Source organism: Silene latifolia, chromosome 6, assembly GCF_048544455.1.
Source record: "Silene latifolia isolate original U9 population chromosome 6, ASM4854445v1, whole genome shotgun sequence".
Classification (NCBI taxonomy): Eukaryota; Viridiplantae; Streptophyta; class Magnoliopsida; order Caryophyllales; family Caryophyllaceae; genus Silene; species Silene latifolia.
The window spans coordinates 121,065,905-121,088,175 of record NC_133531.1 but is presented as its reverse complement, the minus strand read 5'-3'; the positions used below and the strand labels follow the sequence as shown (position 1 = coordinate 121,088,175).

Genomic DNA, 22,271 nt, shown 5'->3' with positions numbered 1-22,271 from the left:
CGATCCTCGATCGAGTAATATCCCTTCTCGATCGAGTGACATGCAGGAGGATAGTTCTCGATCGAGTGATGTTGTTACTCGATCGAGTGAGATGCGGGAGGAAGTTGGTCGATCGAGTGATTATTCTGCTCGATCGACTGAAATGGCCATTGGGAGCTTTGGTTCGTCATTTTGGTTTGATTTGGATGACGAGTCTGACGATGATGAAGGTTACGGTAAACCTCCCTATTCACAAATGTAGTCGGATACACTTGAAGCTGCGATTTACGGGATGGATTCCACTGAGGAGGTTGATGAAGAAGCAGTTGAGACGGTAATTGCTCCTAGCACGGAAGAGGTAATAAGCTCTTTTACCTATGATTCCGTCATTGAGAGCGATCGATCTGAGGTAGTAAACGATAATTTTATTATTGTTTGTTCTAATAGTATTTTGCCTCGTTTGACTGTTTTGTTTCTTTTAAAGTTATACCTCCTCTCATATGGTCGATTAATTTAAAGAATTTTCACCGTCCTTATCATCTCAAAACTGTTAATCTGAATCGGAACCCCCATATATTGACAATTGCTCCCGCGCTCCTTTATTTTGTGGATAAATTTAGGAGCTCACATAGGAAATTTGTTAGACTTAAATGCTTACATAATTTCATTTCCTATTTCTCGTATTCCACTTTGGTGCTACTTATCTTTGTTGTGTAGCACATGCGCAGCTATTTGACAAAGTTTGCGCGCTTTGAAATTTGTTTTGATTGTGATCATTAGAGAGGCTCGAAGAAAAAGAAGGTCGAGCTGGGACCTGACTGAAGCTAGCGCTACCCGGGAGGCAACCCGGCGATTTTAATTTCTTTTTTATTTACTTTCGGTTGTAATAAATGGTTTATTACCATAAACTATCTCAGTATGCTTGTTTTTGTCAGTTGCGGGCTGTTTTTCATTAAGTTTTGCAGGTACACGCTGAGGATCGCTCGATCGAGTGGTTTTTCCACTCGATCGAGTACTTTTTCTGAGAAATCCTCTCGATCGAGCCACCATTCCTTTCGATCGAGTACCTGCAGAAAGAAATCCACTCGATCGATCCCTATTCCAGTCGATCGAGCAGTTTTAGACGCCCATGTTACTCGATCAGCTACTATCCCTGCTATCGAGCGCTATTGACTTGGATTAGCTTCCTGAGACGGTTTTTCCGGGCCCTTAGCAACCTCCCATTTCATGGTCGGTTTGGGGAGATTCCCCTTATTCGCGCATTTTGTGAGTTTTTCCGTATCTACTCTCTTTTCCCTTTAGTTTGCGTTTCCTTTCCATGTTTTGGTACAATGGGGGCATTGTACAGTTTGGTTTGGGGAGGTTATGCATCCATATCTGTGTCTGCATCCTGTTTTTATTGCATTTCAGTTATCATATTTATTTTCTGTTTGCATTGTTATTTATTTCATAAAAATTCATAAAATCACAAAAAAATTCAAAAATTGTTAAAAATTCAAAAAATTTCATGTTTATTTTAGCATGTAGGTTGAGTCGGAACGGTAGATTTCAATGATGAAATTGCACTATATCTGTCTTTTTGCTTAAGCCTTGCATTGAACTATTATCTTATTAGCTTTGTCTTATTGCATATCTACGAGTTAATGTTTAATTTAGCTGAACATATAGACTTGACCTGAAATTTTGGCAACCTACTTATAATTTCTAAGATTTAGAGCCATATAAACTGGTGTCATTTGTGACCAGTTTCATGTAGGATTGTGAGTAGTATACTCCTTGCATATCATGTATCATTAATTTGCACATATATGAAATTCAATTGCTTTTTGCCGTCATACATTCGGGTTAGTGGTTGGTGTCACATGCAGGGAGGTGCTTACATTTTCCCTTTCTTTCATTTTTACCCATTTAACTCCACATTAGCCAAATTTGCCTGTTGACCCTTACCTACATCCCAAATTTAGTCTGCCTTGTCAAGCTAGTTTAGTGTTTGTTTTGCGGTATATATTTCATTGCGCCGAGTTTGGCTCGTATTCTGTTGATTCGGAGTTGGTAATCTAAGAAGAAAAGAAGGTTGATGAGAAAAAAGTTGAAAGAAAAAAAAAGAGAATTTGAAAAAGGAATTCGAAAAAACAGGAAAAGAAAAAGAAAAAAAAAATGAAAATAAAAATTCGAAAAAGAAAGAAAAAAAAGATGTTGTTTGTTAGTCGGTTTCACTCCTATGCTTTATCTATATCTTTTGAGGAGTTAGTTCAGTTTGGTTTGGTGAGATTTTATGCCAAGTGAAGGGCATGTGCTTATTCCATAATTGAGTTGAGAATTGGATGTTGTCATATGGTTCTGTTTAGGTACTAGCTTGATCACCTATACCTCCACATTCCCATAAATGTTTTGCCTTTTCTTACCCATTGCCTCACTTTACCATATCTTTGTAAGCCCTCGGCTGTGACGGACCTTGTTTGGTTGGAATGTATGAACGGTAGCTAGAATCGTCTATCATATTAGTTGCATGCATGTTTATGTGGGTCGTAGTCTAGGTGAGCGACTATTTTTCTTCCTCTCTTACATATATATGCTTGCCTTTGCTTCATGAGAGAAGAGTGACCCGTGAGAGTCCATTGTTAAAGGTCTTGCAAGGTCGACGGTTCAGCTTTATTTACAAACATCTTATAACTCGTTTGCATTTGGCTGTCTTGCTATAAGTGTTAGTTTGCTTGCATTAAATTGGCTTAAGTGGGCATTTGTAGCTAGCTCTGAGTTATCTTTTTCCGTTCCATTAGTGTATAGTTTTGAGTTTACTCGGGGACGAGTAAAGGTTTGGTTTGGGGAGATTTGATACGTGCATTTTATATAGTCTTTTTAGCCTATTTTATGCACGTATTTCTATGCTTTTATCGTGGTTTCATGCTACGAAATGCCCCGAATTGCATACTTTGGAAGTTCTTGTCTTATTTGCAGGAATGAGCCATAAAGTAGCGAAATCAAGCCTTTTACCGTCCGTTTAGCATGCATTTGGAGGAAGAGATGATTTGGAGCGGGAAATATTGCTGTCTTGGGATGCGTGAAGGTGTTTCGGGAGCTAAAAGGACAAGTCAAGTTAAATTAACGAGAATGATGAGCTGCTGAAGTCAAGAACCACTCGATCGAGTGATTTATTAGTCGATCGAGTGGTCTAGGAGTCAATAATCAGTCGATCGAGCACATTACTTACTCGATCGACCAGTTCCTTTATAGCCTTACTCGATCGAGCACTATTCTAGGTCGATCGAGCTGTTTTTGAGTCAAGTTCACTCGATCGAGTGATTTAGTTGCTCGATCGAGTGGATATTGTTGACGGGCTGGGCTTTTTAGCTCTAATTCCGTCATTAGGTTATTTGTACTCCTATTTTCTTATAAATAGGAGTTAGGACGTCATTAGTTATCATCCAAGGATCACCATACGTTACTTTTCTTCTTTTTACTCTCTCACACTTTTGCTACATTGCTGATTACTGTTACTCTGTTCTTATTTCCGGATCCTTAATTTCGAAATTTCTTCTCTCCTTTCTCTCTTTTTATTTAATGTTTATTATTCCCTCTCCCTATTTATTTATTGTACTCATTTATTCCATGTCTAGCTAAATCCCCCTGGTATGTTAGGATTAGGGAAGCCGTGGTGGCGATGCTTTAATTGTATTAAATAGATTAGCCTTGCGATAAGAATTGTATTAGGCAATTTAACTGTTATCCGGTCGAATGAATGCATGCAGGAGACCATAAATCTAGTTAACCCCGACCTAGATCGAAAGATTGGAAGGGAAGGCTTGCTTAATTACAATAGGGTATTGCAGTGAGGGCGAAAGTTAAGTCATTTTACGCTCTAGGGGCGGTTTAAGGACCGAAAGGTGACGACCATAGCTCTTCTTATCAATAGTCTAATCGCCTTAGTATTCCTGATAGTATAAGATCTGATAGCTGCCACGGTGGACCGACTCCTAGCATACTTCCTTTCTCTTATTGTTAATCTCTCTCATCTTTTTCCCTCGCTTTAGTCTCTAGTTAGTTAAATCAATTCAAAACCCCCAATTGTGACACTTAGACAGATAAACGGACAAATAGATAGTACACCGCCTCCCTGTGGAGATCGACCCTACTTACCGCTGACTTCTGTTAGTTGTACTTAGGTATTTTATTTTTGGTACGAAACGACAGTATCAAGCATGATGGATGTTATTGTTTGGCTTTTGTAGATAGTAACATGTGGTTACGGATACTGGTTTTACGAGTATCGAGTTGCGTTTGTTTGCTTTGTTGTTGTTTAAGTTGTTTGGAAGGAAAGTCGAGTAGTTATGTTGTCTGATTATAGAGGAGTTGCCTTTAAACTGTTATAACTTGAGATGCATACATGATATTGATGTGCTTCTAATTGGAGGTAATAGCAGGTTCTCTTACGATTCTAACGACAGGTAAGACGCCTAAAACGACCAAGAAACGAGTGAGATATGACTGTTTTACGAAAATTGGAGGTTGTTAAGAACCGCGTAGGGTACTCGATCGAGTGCCCCGTAATCGATCGAGTAAACCTCTTTGTACTCGAACGAGTACCCCGTACTCAATCGAGTAACCTTAGTAGTTGATTATGCGTGCTTCTGATCTACCCCTACTCAATTGACTAGGGTGCACTCGATCTAGTGACCCTTGTTTTGGTCTTATCCTTATTGTTTGACCTCCCTGCCTATCATATTTATTTCAAAGACATTCTTTTACTTCTTTATGCATTGTTTTATATATGTATTGGTCCCGATGCGTAAGTTACCAGATCCTATGATGTAAAGAGTACCACCTTATGATGGGTATGAGTTGGTGGGGGAAGACATGGGATATATGTGGTTGTGATGAATAGTGGAAAGAGGAAGGGAAGATTGATGAGCTTATCGAAGCAGGGAGCATGTTTTGTGAGATGTGGTGATTGATATAATCGCGAGTTTGAGTAATATAAAGGTAAGTGTATATGGGCAAGGGGTGATAGAAGTTTGAGGAACGTGAGAATGAAAAGATTGAAATGAGGGATGTGAATGGTGGTAGCTTGGGATGTGTAAGGATTTAAGGAGGGAGATAGTTATAACTGGGTTGGTTAAGAATATATGTAATGGAAGGTCGTTATAGAACGATGGAAAAGAATGGTGTATAGAGAGCTTAGATTGAGTTATGCCGCGATGTGGATTTGTAGATAGTGACTGAGTTTGGGAATTTGGGTTATTAAGAGATGAGCCTAGTGTATAATTCTTTGGGCAATTAATGGTATGAGGCGAATTTTTGATTTTCTAGAGATACGAAAGGAAGATACAACTAATTGAAGAGTAACCGTTGATTGTGTGGACTTAATGATGGCGAGTGTGAGTGAGTAGCATGATGAGAGAGGATCAATGATAAGAAAGATTGAGAAGATACTGATATCAATTAATGAAATTTGAGTTTTAGAGCAATGCGAAGGTAACCGGATTACTAAAGAGCTAGGTAGTAGGAGTAAAGAGTTGAGTTGTTAAGTGGTGTTGTCAAGTGTAATGGGAAAAGAAGGATGTAAGTAAGATGAGTGAATATTCGCAAGAGTTTTGGGACAGGAGAATAAGGAATTAAGGAAGTGTAGAGTACTATTGTGAGGATGTGAGTTAAAGGTTTTGTAAGATATCGAGGCAACATTATATCCATTAGTTTTGAGGAGCTATGGGAATGAGCATTTGATAGAGTATTGCATGGTGTGAGACTTTGGTGGTAGGTTAGGGAGTAGGATGATCAAGGACATAGTTAGTAGGGATATTGAGGTTATTTGTTGATAGGATTAATGAAGATTACTATTGGGAATTGGTATTCATGGTTGCGAGGGAGCATAAGGTGTTGAAATATAGGGCGTTGTCGGTAGTTGAGTGTTTATTATAATATGGTTACATTTGTCAGGTGGTAATAATTATGCGAATGAGAGAGTGTATTATGGAAGGCATATGAGTTTAAGCTCGGGTGAGAGATACCCATTATTAAGTGGTAACTTACGTGATCAGGATTGGCTAGTTAGATTCGATTATGGGTCTATGATGTGTGTAAGTGTTTGTGTGAGGTTCTGACCTCACGAGTAGTGGTATGGTGGGATAGTCTTAAAGTTGTTATCTGAGCGTTCCATGTTATATGTTGTGTATGGTAACCTAATAGGACGATATCTAGAAAAGGTAATGATGGTTGGATGAGTTATGAGATGATTGTTGTGGCGGGACTCTTGTTTTGGTAATGTGGTTGTGTTCCGAGTTGCGATGCGAGTACTTTCGCGTTGTAGTGCGGCAGTTGGTAGCGGTATTGCGATGCAATCATCGGTTGTGGTGGAGTACGCGGAATACTTACAAGACAAACTTTTGAAAGTGTATATCAGTTATATAGATTGTTATTTTGTTTACTGCTATTTTCTGTGAGTTTCGGTTTGCACATATAGATTGTTGTTTTCTTTTTATTGATGTTTCTAACTAGTTTCAGCTTTGGAGTGAGGGTAGAGTTTGATATGGAAGAGAGTTGCGTATGTGTTCGTTATTGTTATGGTATAGTGATATTCTGTTGATGGGACACAATTGTGAGAGGTTATTGGAGTACTTTTGATCTTGTTTTAGATGAGGCATTGGTTGACATAGTTGTGGCAAGTGATTTGTGGAACGTGTGTGTGCTGAGCTGGAAGCGGCAAGTGGTTCGTAATCTTAATTGGGACAGTAAGTATAGGGTGTTGGGAATTAGTATCATGTCAATAAAAAGGAGAACTTGAGGATTTAGTGTGAGTGTGCGTAACAATTGTGGATCGTGAGTTATGATTTTGGAGATAGGTGCATGTATACGGAAGTATGTCGTTTTGCGGTAATGTCGAAGAGTTGGAGTAGTGGTTATGCTGAGGATTTTATGTTATAGGTTAGACGGTGTGCAGAGTGATTGGAGGCATGAGAGATGTTTGTCGGTGTTGAAGTTATAGTCGGTGATTGATGACATGAGATGAGGGTAATGGGAAGAAATAGCTAAGGACCTAGTACTAGTGGGTTACGAGGACGTAACATTTATCTTAAGAGGAGTAGGATGCGACAAAGAGAGCTTGATGGTTATGCATGTTGCAGTATATTTGGAAGTTTAAATCTCGGTGTGGAATAAAGGATGGACTTGTGCTTATGGTTGATATTATTAAAGGTAAATGACAGTGTTTGTAGTAGTATGTATGGTTATGAAGTAAGGTTGTAGGTAGGTACGGTTACAATAGTGTTGAGAGTTTGGGTGATGACGGTTATGAGTGCGAGTAAACTTCGAGGGCGAAGTTCATTTTAAGGGTGGTAGAATGTAACATTCCATTTGGTGGTTGACCTCGCTTGATGGATTGTCTTGATATTGGATTTGCTAGTGGGTAATATTTCAGTGAGACGGAGTTAGCGGCATTTGTGGTTGGTATTCGATTGTATTATGGAGTTAAGTGGGCTATTCTATAGTTGATAAGATATCGTGAACCGCGTTATGGAGGTAGGCTTGGTTGGTGGCCGGAGTTAGTGTCGAGAACGGAGGAAGTGAGTTGAGTGGTGTTGGACGGTGGAGTGTTATGTGTACATGTTTTACAGGTCGGGTTTGAACTTCTGGGACGAAGTTCGTGTTAAAGAGGGTAGACTGTAATACCTCGGGTATTCTGGTCTTAGGGTACTCTATCGAGTAGGGGGTACTCTATCGAGTAGGTTGTATGTGATTTTTGGAGTACATTCTAGAGTGTGTGTACTCAATCGAGTAAGGGGCACTCGATCGAGTACGTCCAGTACTCGATCGAGTGTCCGAGTTTTATACGGGTTTTCGTCGCGGGTTTGATTATAATAGTGGAGGGGTATAAAAGAATAATTCAACAGTTCTCTTTTCATTTTACACTTTTATTCTCTGAAACTTTTCATAACTTCAAACGACGCTCTCCAACTCTCCACTTGTTATCATCAAATCTAAGTCTAGGGTTCATAACTTTTGGGGATTTTTACACCTTTGCGATCGTCAGTAATTGGGTAAGTTCTTCATGTTGTTCTTATGTCTTTATGTTAAGTTTGGTCCAACCCTAATTTGGGTATTTTGAGGGGTTTTGATGTAATTGTTGTTGTGGATCGTAATTGTATGCATTATTGTTATAGGAGGTGATTTCGTAGAAGAGGCTTTTTGATCTGTTTTTGTTGTTGGTGGTGGTGGTGGTGATTCGATTTCAGGCAGGGTTTTCCCTACTCGGTTATTGAATAATTGATTTAAGTGATATGGTGGTTGAATCATGTGATTATTTCTATGGTTAATTGTATTTCTTGGTATTGGCATGATTAACAGTATTTTGTGGTTTTTGATTGTAATTGTATGTGGTTCGCGAGGTGCGCTCTCGGCTAAGTGGAGTCATTTTCGGGAATGGCTTCACGCCTTTGATTCGCCCCTTGTGGTTCCCGTCAGAAGGGGATGTGCATATTAATGGTCATTGGGTTATTCGCTCTACGGTTTTGAGCGGACTTAGGTGGTAAGGCTACGGTCCCCACTGGCGGAGTGGAATATCCGTTGGGATGGGTATTCTGGCAGAACTACACACTTTAGTGTGTAGTCAGGTGATTGATGATGAACTGGAATTGGAGGAATGTGCTTATGTAATTGGATGTTGGAGGAATGTGCTTATGTAATTGGATGTTGCTGTATTGCTTATTTTGATTATTCAGTAACTGACCTCGTTTAAATGTTTTGAAAACTGTGATGATCCATTTGGGGGATGATGAACAGTTGATTAGCAGGTATGTCTTGGATTACGCGTTGGATCTTGCTGGGGATGGAGTCATCACTTTATGAGTCTTAGTCTCCCGCTACAGTTTATGACAGTCTTTTATTTCAGTTTGGATATTTGTTTGAGACAGTTATTTTATATTTCCAGTTTTGGTTTTAAGTTGTACGCACATTTAACTTTTGAACTTAAAGTATGTTTTGGAACGGTCACTTTTGATTACTATACCTTGGGCGACCGAGATGGTAGCATCTCCTTGTGCTAGGGTGGTCTTGGTAAGGCACCTTGGTGTATGAGGGTGTTACTCGAGCCCGAACCGAGCTTGTACGAGCCGAGCTTTGACCGAACCGATCTTGAGTTACTCGCGAGATGTCTGTCTCATTATCACATCTAATCCCACCACCGCGACCTCAGTTTCTTCCCTCTCCTCCCTCTCTTGCACTCCCGTTCCCTGCACTCTCCCTGCTCCGACCACCAACGACCACCACCCTCCCTATGGTTCAACTACCCATTCGGCCATCCCCGACCCTCCTCCTGCTTCGACGACCGCCGACCCCACCTTTTATTTTTATTATTATTATTATTATTATTATTATTATTATTATTATTATTATTATTATTATTATTATTATTATTATTATTATTATTATAAAAACCGTTGCCATTTTTATTAAGATAATGTCAAGATTTACAAGAAATTAGTGGGCAACCGAGATACTATTTGGGCGCCCATTCCCTTCACGATGATAAAGCTAAGTCTAATGTAAATATAAGCGGCCGCACGAGCGCCGACACCCTGAGACACCGAAAATTTCTGAATGCGCTTGAGTTAATTTGCTTATTTTAGAAAAAAAGTGAAAAATGATACAATGTGTAAATTTTATGAAAAAATATATATAAAAATGTAAAGTCCGCATGTTAAAAATAATTCTTTAAAAAATGGATAAAAACATCAAAATCAAGATATTAAATTGGGAGCCGCATAAGTTGGACCAAAGAGAGAGTAGAATACGCAAGTGAATATTGCGAGTTGACTGAAACTCATCATGTAACCTCATGTTCATATGCTTCTTCATAATTCACAATTATCTGATTTGACTCATTTCATCATCAAACCAGTATAATATATTACGAAAATATTACGAAGTGCATCATTTGCACAATCTTGCATCACCATATCTCTTAAGTTTCATCAGCTTTTCATTGTTTTTTATCCATGGATACCGCTCAAGTGCAACAAAGAAAAGGTTAGCCCATTTAATTATAGTTTTTGATGTCCTATGAATGTATTTGTTTTGGTTTTGAATTCTTTATTTAGTCGCCCATTTAATAAGGTTGAACCACTCCAGAAGGTTTCCTTGAGACGATCATTTTTGTCCGAAGGTTTAAGACGGGTCATATATGACCCATTATATATGTCCCATATATAGTCAAATGTGACCCAATTCAAATGGTAACATTTTTATGTTAAAAATGTGACCACATTTAAATAATCAGATTTTATCACAAAAATGGTCACATAAGACCATCTGGAGGCTTCATTGTTGCTAAATAGAGTAGCTGTAATTAGAAGTGCTCAGTGAGCCGGGTCATGGTGGGTTGGGCCGGCCCAGGCGAGGGGGCTGGCTGGGCTGAGGGCTTATCTGGATGACTTTTAAAGCATTCATTTTCCTTTCCAAAATAACGCAAAAAATAACTCGCCTTTGGGTATACTACATCTCTCCTGATTATTTATTTACTTATGAAAAAAAATATCTCTCACAAAGAATAGAAAGGGTAAATAAATAAATGCGACGGAGGGGAGTACTTTTGAGCCCTAAGAATGCAATAATGTGATTCTTCTTTCGCCTAGATTATAATGGCCTTTTGACTTATTTGACGCTAAAAATAGTGTGGAAAATTTGAAAGAATTCAGGAAAATGGATGTTGTACTAGTTTATGATGGAGTAGAGAGTATGACAACAGAATATTGGAGAATTTTGGGTAGGGAGAGAGGGTAACACAATACGAGTAGATTATATTGATTCAGATAAATTGAAAAATGATTTGAGTTTGACATTGAGCAAATTGTTGGATTATTTTGTAGGCGATGAGGAAGGACCAAGTTCAAACCATGTTATCAATCATCATCAGGAGACCTTTGTTCCTAACCACAACAATAGTTTCAACTTGCCAAAGCTCATACACTACAAATGGTGGTCTCGTGTCGTGACCTACATCGTCTTTCTCCTCGCTGGGCAGACCATCGCCACTCTATTAGGAAGGCTTTACTTCGACAAAGGCGGGAATAGTAAATGGATGTCTACATTAGTCCAATCAGCCGGCTTCCCTATCCTCATTCCGATCCAGTTGTTCTTTACTAAAAGGAGTACTTTTCGGCAAACTAGTAGTAGTTCGTCAATTGGCATTGCCAAGCTCACTTTACTCTTCTCTGTCTTTGGCCTTTTCTTAACAGGGGATAACTTGATGTACTCTTATGGACTCCTTTACCTCCCCGTCTCTACTTACTCTTTACTATGCGCGACTCAATTAGCCTTCAATGCCGTCACCTCATACTTCATAAACGCGCAAAAATTCACCATGTTGGTTCTAAATTCCCTTGTCCTGCTCACTATTTCAGCATGTCTTTTAGCCATCAATGCTGATAATGAAGGCTCAACAAGCAAGGAGTCGAGAGGGAAGTACATTATCGGGTTTTTATGCACAATTGGTGCCTCAGCCGTGTACTCTTTGTTACTCTCCTCAACCCAATTTTGTTTTGAGAAGGTGTTCAAAAACCAGACATTCAGTACCGTGTTAAGCATGCAAATTTACCCGAGTTTTGTGGCTACTTGTGCTTGTGTAGTAGGACTATTTGCTAGTGGGGAATGGAGATCGATACACAAGGAAATGGAGGAGTACAAGATGGGGAGAGTGTCCTATGTTATGACACTAATCTGGATCGCGATAACTTGGCAAATATCTTCAATAGGATTGTTAGGACTAATTTTCGAGGTATCTTCATTGTTCGGGAATGTGATCAGTACATTGGGCTTGCCTTTGGTTCCAGTGTTTGCCGTGATATTCTTCCATGACAAGATGAGTGGAGTGAAGGTGGTGTCTTTAGTCCTAGCCATATGGGGTTTCATGTCTTACATTTACCAACATTACTTGGATGATAGGAAAACAATTCGGAATAAAGATGAAGATGAAGTTCCTTGTAACTCGGTAGAATTATGTTAAGAATTACAATTATATGTTGTAGTTGTAGAAAGTTGTGTTTATTTTTCTATTCATGATAGAGTTTTATGCAGCTGAAATATCAACATAGATGTACTAGTTTATTGTTCCTACAAAATGCGGCGAGTGCAAAATTGGCATTGTAATTGAAAAACGGACTCTTCATCCAATTTATGGATTATATAACCAGTTGTATATGTTGTACGATGTAGAATCCGAGTTTGTAATAAAGTATTCGAGCTTTATGTTAAATAATATGAGTTTTATTAGAAAGTATTGAACTCATCCATTTACACATTAAAAACATGTACTTTGAATTAGCTCAGAAAAAATACATATAAGCTCGGATTTTTATACCTTGGTTGTACAATGCTTATAGTACAACTGGATGTAATCCTATTTGTGCTCTTCATCCCATTTTCGTGTCTCATCTTGTATTCCACTACTTTTATCTTCTAACACGTCATCCTCTTACGTAGATGATTAATGTTTATTTGTTAAATGAAGAGGCACTTAGACATGAAATTGAGACAAGGATTCAAAATCGCATTAATTGTGTCCATTCTTAGATAATTAGACTGATTGTTTTATTTTACATTTATATAATCGATCGAGAATTTACTATGAATATGTGTATGTAGAAAGCATGTAAAATGAAAGTTTTTAAAAAATATTCCATAGCATATTAACAATTTGGTTAAATTTGGTTAGTTTAGAATTATTTCCCTCCTTTATTTAGACTTCTTTAATTAGTGTAAATGAGGAAAGTTTGTTGAGATAATTAAGCAGAGTGAAACATGGATGTAACTTGTAAGTGTGGTTCTCATAAGTTTGATGTGATCTTGTTGAATTAGTATTGTAAACTGTAAATCAAAATTCTCCATTTCTAAACACACTTTTGAACCTCTGAAGCATGCAACTGGATGAAAAGCTCAACAACATATTGCACTCCATACCTTCATAGTAACTAATACATCTCTCAATTCATTTTTTGGTCTTCTTTTCATGGTTTTTATCCATGTATGCTACTCAAGAATTTACACAACAAACCAAAGGTAAACTTCTAACCCTCAATGTGTGATCTCTAAGGATGCTTTTTATGTTGGAAATTCTTAACTTTGGCCAATCGCGGATCCAAGGGGCGCTAGTAGACGCTCTCGCCTCTTCTGGATAATGGAAATTTTAGTAATTTTTTTTTTTTTTTCAAGTTTACCCTTATTATATTACTCAATTTCATTCGCCTTCCCGAAATGATGAGGGGTGGGTGAATTTGACTTTTTTTTTTGTGTATCTTAGATCTACTAATAAAAAAGATTTGAAACAACTCGCTAGTTTAAACGTATATGTGTCTAGCCTAATTTTCGTATTGGCAAATTTGATTTTAACAAGTTCGGACGACTGTTATGCATGTTACATCAGTTGATCCATCTAATTGGGCTCTGTTCATTCTAAGAAATTTAATCAATTGATCATTAAATCTCATCAAAAGGTTAATGAAATAAGAATTCATATAACTTTTGCAGGTTCAAAGGAAGATGATTGCCAGAAAACTTTGACACCCCATAACATCCATTTCCACATGCCAAAGCTTGTACATTATAAATGGTGGCTCCGAGTCATGAGCTACATCATTTTCCTCCTCGTGGGCCAAACTGCGGCCACCCTACTTGGTAGACTCTACTATGACAAAGGTGGAAATAGTACATGGATAGCCACATTTGTGCAATCAGCTGGCTTTCCTATCCTCATTCCTTTGTTATATTTCTTCCCTAAACCGGCCATTGCATCGGGTATCTCCCCCCCTCTTTGGAAACTTGCCCCTCTCTATTTCGCGCTAGGCCTAATGAACACGGGTTTTAACTTGATGTACTCTTATGGACTTCTATACCTCTCTGTCTCTACATACTCCTTATTATGCGCGACTCAATTAGGCTTTAACGCCGTCTTCTCATTCTTCCTTAACGCACAAAAATTCACGGCTCCTTTGTTAAACTCACTTGTCCTCCTTACTATCTCGGCTTGTCTCTTAGCTACAAATGCCAATAATGAAGAAAGTGAGACTAATCACTCGAGGAAAAAGTACATAATCGGGTTTATCTGCACAATAGCTGCCTCGGCCTCATATTCTCTATACCTCTCTTTAGTCCAACTCTCTTTCGAGAAGGTGATCAAGGACGAAAGCTTCAATACCGTTGTGGCTATGCTAATTTACCCATCAATTGTGGCTACTTTAGCTAGTGCTGCAGGGCTTTTCATAAGTGGGGAGTGGAGTACTCTTGATGATGAAATGAAGGTTTATGAGACGGGGAAGGTGTCGTATATAATGACACTAATGTGGACTGCTATAACTTGGCAAACATCTTATGTAGGGTTGTTGGGCTTGATTTTCGAGGTTTCTTCCCTGTTTTCGAACGTGATTAGTACATTGGTGTCGCCATTGGTTCCGGTTTTTGCGGTTATTTTTTTCCATGACAAGATGAATGGAGTGAAGATCAACTCACTGTTGCTTGCTATTTGGGGATTTCTATCTTATATTTATCAACAATACTTGGATGATGCTAAGGCTAACAAGACTAAAATAAGCCATCCTAGTGAAACTCCTACTCCTAACACCAAAGAAATATGCTGAATTGCTTGTATGAATGACGACTATATTCACTAGCGGAACCAAGGGGTTAGTAGGGACAATGGCCCCACCTTACAATCAAATTTTTATAGTCAAAATTTCTGACTTTTTGTCCACTTATTTTATTGCATTAATTGTTCATCCTGGAAATCTCATCCTAGTTTTAAATATTGTTCACATAATTTGAAAATTTGGATGAGTTTGTATCGACTTAAGAAAGATTTCCTAATGCATGTTTTTGTAGCATTTGCTTTTTGATCAATCAAGATGGATTACAATCTAACAATTTCTTACCACATCTACTTGGATTTTTTAGGAAATTTAGTTCTTTTTGGACAATTATTGTGTACGTAAAACAGTCTCATACCCTGGGTTGACCCCTCCCAAGTTTGGCTTTTTCATTCGCAAGAGTCAGGAATCGAACATCTGACAACTTGTTTAAGAGATGAGAGCCCTTACCACTCACACCAGCCAACTTTGGTAATAATCATTGTTTATGGATACAACAAATTGAAGACAAGGTAGATGGTGATTATTCTTTTTTTTTTTTTTTTTTTTTTTTGTGTAAAGAGAACATAAAAGCAATTTTAATGGTCACTTGATTGACATTGTAAAAATATTGTCACATTTGTCAGTGAGAAAAAGAGTTTTGAGAGTTTTTTTTCCCAAACATAAAGTTGGTGTTGGATTCTCCCCGTAGTATAAGTACGCTTATTTAAACCCAAAAAAATACTGTCAGTGAAAAGAAGAGTTAGTTCAAGTAATAAGATTTTTTTTCCCAAGCATAAAGTTGGGGTTCAATTTCCCCCAGCATAACTACGATTATTTAAACCCAAAAAATTATTGTTATTGAAATTCTGCATCAATAAATGAAAAAATAGTGTATTCGCATTAGAGAGCATCTCCAATGGTTACCCAAAAGGACTTGTTTGCAAATAAAAAAAATTTCAAGCTACTTGTTTAACCATTGGAGCACTCCTATTGAACTAGCTTAAATTGAGCAACTAGCTCGATGGAGCTAGTAGCTCAAATGGTCCTACAAAAAAAATCTGGCAACTAAACTAATACACGTGGAAATAGGCATGAAGTACAATTGCATTTTCAGAAATATTGTTGTGCATATGGGCCCATCTAAGCCACAACACTAGTAAACTACCATTGTAGTAGTTTCTAACTTAAAAATGTTGAAATAAAAAAAATCTTATGACAACGATGATAAGCTAAGAAAGAACTAGCCTTATCATTATGGATGCTCTTAGGATGTATGTTGCTCTTTACTCACACATTTGACCAGACATTTACTACATTTTGTCTTCTATATCTTCAACTTTGTTTCCTTTTACTATAATATTATCCATCTTTCCATTTGAAGGAAAAAAGATTTCATACCTTTTACTTAATACTTCCTTCGTTCCGTTATTTATCTTTAATTTTGGTACAAAGACCTAGTATAAAAGAGAGAGTCAATTATTAGATGATAGGTAGAACAAATTAAGTGTAAAATATTACTCCCTCAGTCGCAGTCAATTGTTGTTCTTTGCTTTTGACACAAAGACTAAGGAATGAGAAGGGTCAATTATAAGATGACAAGTGGACCAAATTGAGTATAAATGATCAAATTGCTGATCCAATACAATCCTAAAACAAAAAAGACAACAATTGACTGCAACGCTCCAAAATAGAGATGAACAACAAATGACCGGGACAAAGGGAATACATTGCCTATTAAATTTATTTCCGCAATAAAAAAGGTAAACAATTAACTGAAACTTAAAAAAAAAAAAAGTAAACAAATGACCATATTACGGAACGAGATAAAATAGAAAAGTGATTGCATACCTTTCTTGTCAAACACATTATATATTATATATTTATAATAACCACAACCCTTGGGCACTCTTTACCAGCAAAACTTTGAATATCATACAACATTTTTTTGTGAAATAAACATTTGATCTTGAAACTAATATAAAATGGCAAAACCAACACCAACACAAACCATTATGATTGTAGCTACATTGCTAATAGCTTTGACATGCAATAACATTGTTGTTGGATCATCGACACCATCCCCGTCACCAGGGCCATCCCCGTGCACGCCCCAATGTACATACGACATTGATCGTGTGACGGGGTGCATGTCACAGCTTGAGGTGTCGGTGCAAACTCGGCGTGTCATGGTGGGTGGTTCTTGCTGCCTTGCAGTGAATTGGTTGTCTGATCAGTGCTTTAAGGAAGTGTTTTCTAAGCCACCTCTTGATCTTGACATTGGTGCATATATTAGGGAAACTTGTCGTGGGAAGTTGTCAAAGTTTAACAATTTTGAGATGTACGAGTAGCTTAATTAACTATGTATTCTGAATGATGTGATTTTAAATTATAAGCACTCTTTTATTTTGTAACATTAGATAGATTATAGAACTTGTTTACCTTTAATTAAAATACTCACACAAAAAATATAAATGATAAATAATGATCGAGATTGTAGAGAGTATTTCTCTATTAATTAATTTCATGATTGCTTTTTTTAAAGAACATGGTAATGTCAGATCATTCAAGATGACAATCATGTTTGCTATTGAGCTATACTCTACGCAATCCGAAGGGATTCAAGGGAAATTTCTGATTTGCATCTGAATTACTCAAATCTCAACCGTTGATGATAAACAAAAGGGAAACTTAATACTCCACTATTCATTAAGGATTCGTTTTATACCCAAAATTGACCTGATTCAAATATACCTCGTATAATTATTTTTTCCCGATTTGTAGTCTTTGTTGGGCCATAAATACAAAGTTGAATCGTGTTTCGATGATCGAATTTACTTTTGACTGTGTATAAGAAAAAAATTGGCAAATGTCGTGAAATTTTGGATTTAGCTTAGAGATCTCATGAAACCTATACATTATCCGATGAAATATTTGGCAATTATCATGAAATTTCTCTTACTAGTATTGTCGCCCGGCTTCGCCCGGGCTACCTCTACTTAACATTATTTTGTTTTTATTAAATAAAATTACTTAAAGTTGCATAACCAATAAATTTATCATTAATATATTTTTTATGACGTATCCTAAAATTACGATGAAATAAATTTTGAGACAAATTCACTACTCCCGCTATTAATATTTTACTCTTATTAATGAAACAATAGTAATAACATTTCACTACTTGCCCGTAATCATTGTTACTTTCACTACTCCCGCCGTAATTATTGTTACTGTCACTACTGTAACACCCCCGCACACCAGGACGCCTTACCAAGGACCATCCCAGTGTATGACGGTGTCACCATCTCGGTTTCCCGAGGAGGTAGATCAAATTAGACAATAAAAGAACAATCTTATATTATTAATATGTCTCATACAATACAACTCAATACAAAGTCCTTATAAAGAAGGTACAACTACAACACTCATGACACCGCATCTCTAAACTGGTAGCGTGATGACTCGATCCCTCCAATCCTAGCAAACACAATCAACAATACCGCTAAGCCAATCGCCACACCATCCCCGAATGGATCACCGCAGACACCACAAAACAACACGGGGTCAAGATCGACTAATCAAATGTAAGACAGATAACAATGTAAAAAACATCATCCTTTATCCCCGTCTCACGACCTCGACAAGAATCGACTACACCCCAAAGGGTGTAGTCCCGCCAGATTACCCATCGCAACAGTAATCCTCGCCGCCAAAGGGGTGACCGCACCCATCCCACCTAGTCCAAATTCTTTCAACGAGCGACTAATAATCCTTGTCCCTTAATGTGCACATCCCCTTCCGTGGCGGGTTCCACGGAGGGCGAACTAGGGTGTGAAGCCACTCCCGCAAGTGACTCCACCACAAACAATACACACATCACAAAGACACAAAGATCACAAATTGCCACAACAACACCACCGTCACAACACAATCACATCTCCACCGTCACCACAACACCCATACTCCGATGATCAACAGATAACCACAATTACAATACAATCACAATCTTAAATCAATTAACAATAAACTGAGTAGGGAAACCCTACCTCGTCGCAAAGCATGTAAGACCTCCATACACAGCCACGCACGACTCCAATAAGCATCCTAACCATGATAACCATCTCCTATTACACAACTATACTCAAAGAATCACTCAAATGAACACAAGGCAAAAACTTACCTAACATTACGCATCGACGGTGACATAGACGACCACCACTCACGTCATCCTTCCTCAGCGAATCCCGACCTTCCCATGGTGGAGGTTTAGGCTAATTGCATTAGAGTGTGAAGATATGGGGTGATAGGAGAGGGAGATAAGCTAGGGATAAAAAAAGAGAAAATGTCGAGGAAAATGAGAAATGAAATGAATCTCGCGAACTTGCGTTTATATTAACGTGTCGACAGCAGTCATACTCGGTCGAGTACGGGAGTACTCGGCCGAGTAGGCTCTACTCGGTCGAGTATAGGTGATACTCGGCCGAGTAGCCTCAGCTAGGTCGAGCAAACAATCCTATAAAACTCATGTTACAAGCCTGATCCCTCACCCATTCATCCCTAAGGTCTGTTTGGTCAACAAGATCGATCAACAGCGTTCTTAAATATCCTGGGTATTACAGTCTTCCCCCCTTAAAAAGAACTTCGTCCCCGAAGTTCAACCCGCACGCCACTCCCCTCAGGGTTACGCACTGTGACACAACCACTTACACAAGGCGCACAAACTCAAACCATCTTGACATTACCGTCATACCACATTACTCACACAACAATCACCTATCTTAGCTACTCTTCCAAACAATACTAATCACCAACTTTCACATATACTTACAGGAATTAATGAATTCATATGCACTCTCTTGTTAAAAGCGATACAACGACTAGCAACCATACACTATTGCAAAACAATACTAAAAAACAGTACTCAACCACCACATTCCGTACACCTATACCAAGTATCACATATATTGAATTAAGACACCCATGCAAAGTATAATCTTCATACTACTTGAGTACAACATGGATACAACTTCAAGGAAACATAAATGAGATTCCGAATGTTAACATGCCTAACATACATGTGATTCCAAATATCATAGGTATAAGTAAATACGTATTTCAGGCATAAATAAATACTTATTTCCGCGACATTACTCTTCCCCTCTTAAAGGAACTTCGTCCCCGAAGTTCACCACTAGCCACTTCCTGTGCCCAAAGCCAATACACACATGACATTACTTATAAACTTTTGTGGCACAACTTACTTTATGACATTATACGCTTGCGACTTGTACAGACAGAATATTTCAGCAACTAAGTAGTACATAAAAATAAAAATTATAGGGTTAACACAAGATAGCAGTTTAATTCGTGACCAGCTGGGGCGATTATAACCGTCACCAAACATATCCACGCATAAGACTGGTGACAGTTACAACACTGTATGGTATTGTATTATCTTTCTACACCATTTAAAAACTCGGGTATTCCTCCCCTGGACAATTAAATTACTGGATACCAACCAATGTTATATAACGAGACATTCATAAATTAATAGGTTATCTCAACAATCATTTACCTGTGACATAATCATAATCAATCTTTTGAACAACTTATTGTATAAACTTGCAAAATAAGGCACTAACCAACCCCTTCATACACTTATTCACCTAACTCATGCAATTCTCATGGCTATTATACATCATGGTCCCTGTGTCAGTAATAATCGGCCGAGTATGAGACGCTACTCGGCCGAGTAAGCTTTACTCGGTCGAGTATAATTGTTTACTCGGCCGAGTAAGCTCTACTCGGTCGAGTAGTTTCTTTGCTCGGTCGAGTTATGTCAACCAGAGAGCGTTTTGACGACAGCACTTAGAGCATTCACAGTCAATCCTGCATCAAAAACTTCCCAGCAATATCAAACACAGCTAGTCTCTAACATAACGAAATCCAACTCGTCTCCACACGATAAATAAAATAATTAACGGCCTTATGGCCGAGTACAGTCAACCAACAGTAGATAATAAATTCCGAAAGCAACACGCAAAACAGAAATACCAAATCCAACACAAACGAAATAAATCCAACATCAAAGAAATCAAACCAAACAACCTAACCACACAAGATCAATAACGAGGACCCTCCTCCATGTCATCATCACCACCTGCGCCGGAGGTATCTGCACCTGAACTCCCCGCTCCTGGAAAGCTCCGCGCGCCGAGTAATCCCCTCCTAGCCGATCGCGAGTTGGCTCCCCACGGTCCCGCAAGGTAGCCAAACTCGGTCTCCTCCCGAGGTCTCCAAGAACTCCCCGGTCAACTCCATTCTTTGTGGAATACTCCCGTATCCACTCCCTGGTCCCCTCCACCGACAGTTGTTCTAGCCGTGTCCCTATGCCCTGGTTAAGGGTCATCTCATGCAGGTTGCGAGCACCAAAGTAGAGGAGATCCGCTCGGCCAGTCATGCGGCCGCATCCTGGGGTCATGCATTGTGGGGTAGGGCGACATCGGTAAGGGTGGTAAGGATAGGAGTCGGGCGCAGTAAGAGGGCTCGTGTACAACCGGGTCTCCCTAGACCGCCTCACTCCACGGCGCTCCCGAGGTGGGCGAGGTGCTCCGCCGCCGTCCCTCGTGCACGGTGATGCTCGGGCAGTCCAAGAGAATCCGTGGGTCAATCATGTAGGACTGGGGCTCAGGTCTCGGAATGGCACAAGTCTCCCACTCAGCCAAATGATCAACAACAGGGAGATGGGCTGGGTCCGGAAGTACCATCCACATAGTCCCCCTTACCCTCCAGGCGTAAGACCCATCATCCATCTTCCTCAACCATCTGTTCTGACGCCAGTACTGAGCGTCCATGGTAGGCACAATCTCTACATACTCACTCCCCTCAGGCGGTGGGGCCTCAAAATCTGTCAGGCGCTGAGCTAAGCGGGTCACTATGGCCCCGCAAGCTATGTGTCGGGTATCGGACTGTGCCATGCGTTCAAGACTAGAGCACACTACACCAGGAGCACTGTAGTAGAATGGTTTCTGACGGTGTAGGTTAAGGTAAGACATAAGGAGCATGACTTCGTGAGAATTGAGCTTGCTCACGTCATCTCTAGAGTACAACAAACAGGTCAACATTCTCAGGAACATACGAAGGGAAACGTGCTGCACATCATTAATCGCATGGCACGGCACTAGGGGGCAGGTCCGCCACAAATATGGAAGGTAAAGAGGTGCACCACTGTTCTTGGCCACATCACTAAGGTACCCTTCCCCCTCGGCCTCAAGACCTAAGTGATCAGCAAACTCATCTAGGGTAAGCTCGTGATCTTCATTCATGAGACGAAAAGAAACAGTCTTTCCCTTCTTATCATAGACAAAAGAGCTCAAAAACTCTAAGGTCAAGTGGGGGTAGGAATTCTTTCTCAAATGACACAACCCCTCCATACGCAAAATCTGAAAGATATGAAATATGTCCTCTTTGATCCCCAAAGTCTCAAGGATACCAGGATTAACACAACGGGTGGGGCGAAAAGGACGACGCATAAGAGCCAAAAAAGCCTTACGATGATTGAAATCAGAGAATATTACCGATGGATGTGCCTCCACCGGCGGAACTACGGGTCCACTACTTGACTGACCAGTCTTAAGCTGGACATTAGCATGAGTTCTTTTGTTGGGTAAGCCTCTGGTTTTCACC

The 22,271-nt window shown here is 39.1% G+C and overlaps 2 protein-coding genes across 2 annotated transcripts; both read left to right on the top strand.

Moving 5' to 3' along the window:
- Positions 1-9,743: 9,743 nt before the first annotated feature.
- On the top strand, positions 9,744-12,122 carry LOC141658942 (putative purine permease 11). The gene is made up of 2 exons (XM_074465664.1): positions 9,744-9,996; positions 10,836-12,122. Exons 1-2 carry the CDS (start codon positions 9,966-9,968, stop codon positions 11,969-11,971), a joined length of 1,167 nt encoding a protein of 388 aa, XP_074321765.1. The 5' UTR covers positions 9,744-9,965; the 3' UTR covers positions 11,972-12,122.
- A 679-nt stretch (positions 12,123-12,801) lies between these two features.
- Positions 12,802-14,856, top strand: LOC141658941 (putative purine permease 11). The gene is made up of 2 exons (XM_074465663.1): positions 12,802-13,023; positions 13,492-14,856. Exons 1-2 carry the CDS (start codon positions 12,987-12,989, stop codon positions 14,595-14,597), a joined length of 1,143 nt encoding a protein of 380 aa, XP_074321764.1. The 5' UTR covers positions 12,802-12,986; the 3' UTR covers positions 14,598-14,856.
- Positions 14,857-22,271: the final 7,415 nt, after the last annotated feature.

Excerpts from the sequence above, each read along its gene's own strand:
- LOC141658942 (XM_074465664.1), top strand. The coding sequence starts at position 9,966 with ATGGATACCGCTCAAGTGCAACAAAGAAAAG. Across the intron at positions 9,997-10,835 it reads TCAAGTGCAACAAAGAAAAG|GCGATGAGGAAGGACCAAGT; the intron begins GTTAGCCCATTT and ends ATTATTTTGTAG.
- LOC141658941 (XM_074465663.1), top strand. The coding sequence starts at position 12,987 with ATGTATGCTACTCAAGAATTTACACAACAAACCAAAG. Across the intron at positions 13,024-13,491 it reads ATTTACACAACAAACCAAAG|GTTCAAAGGAAGATGATTGC; the intron begins GTAAACTTCTAA and ends TAACTTTTGCAG.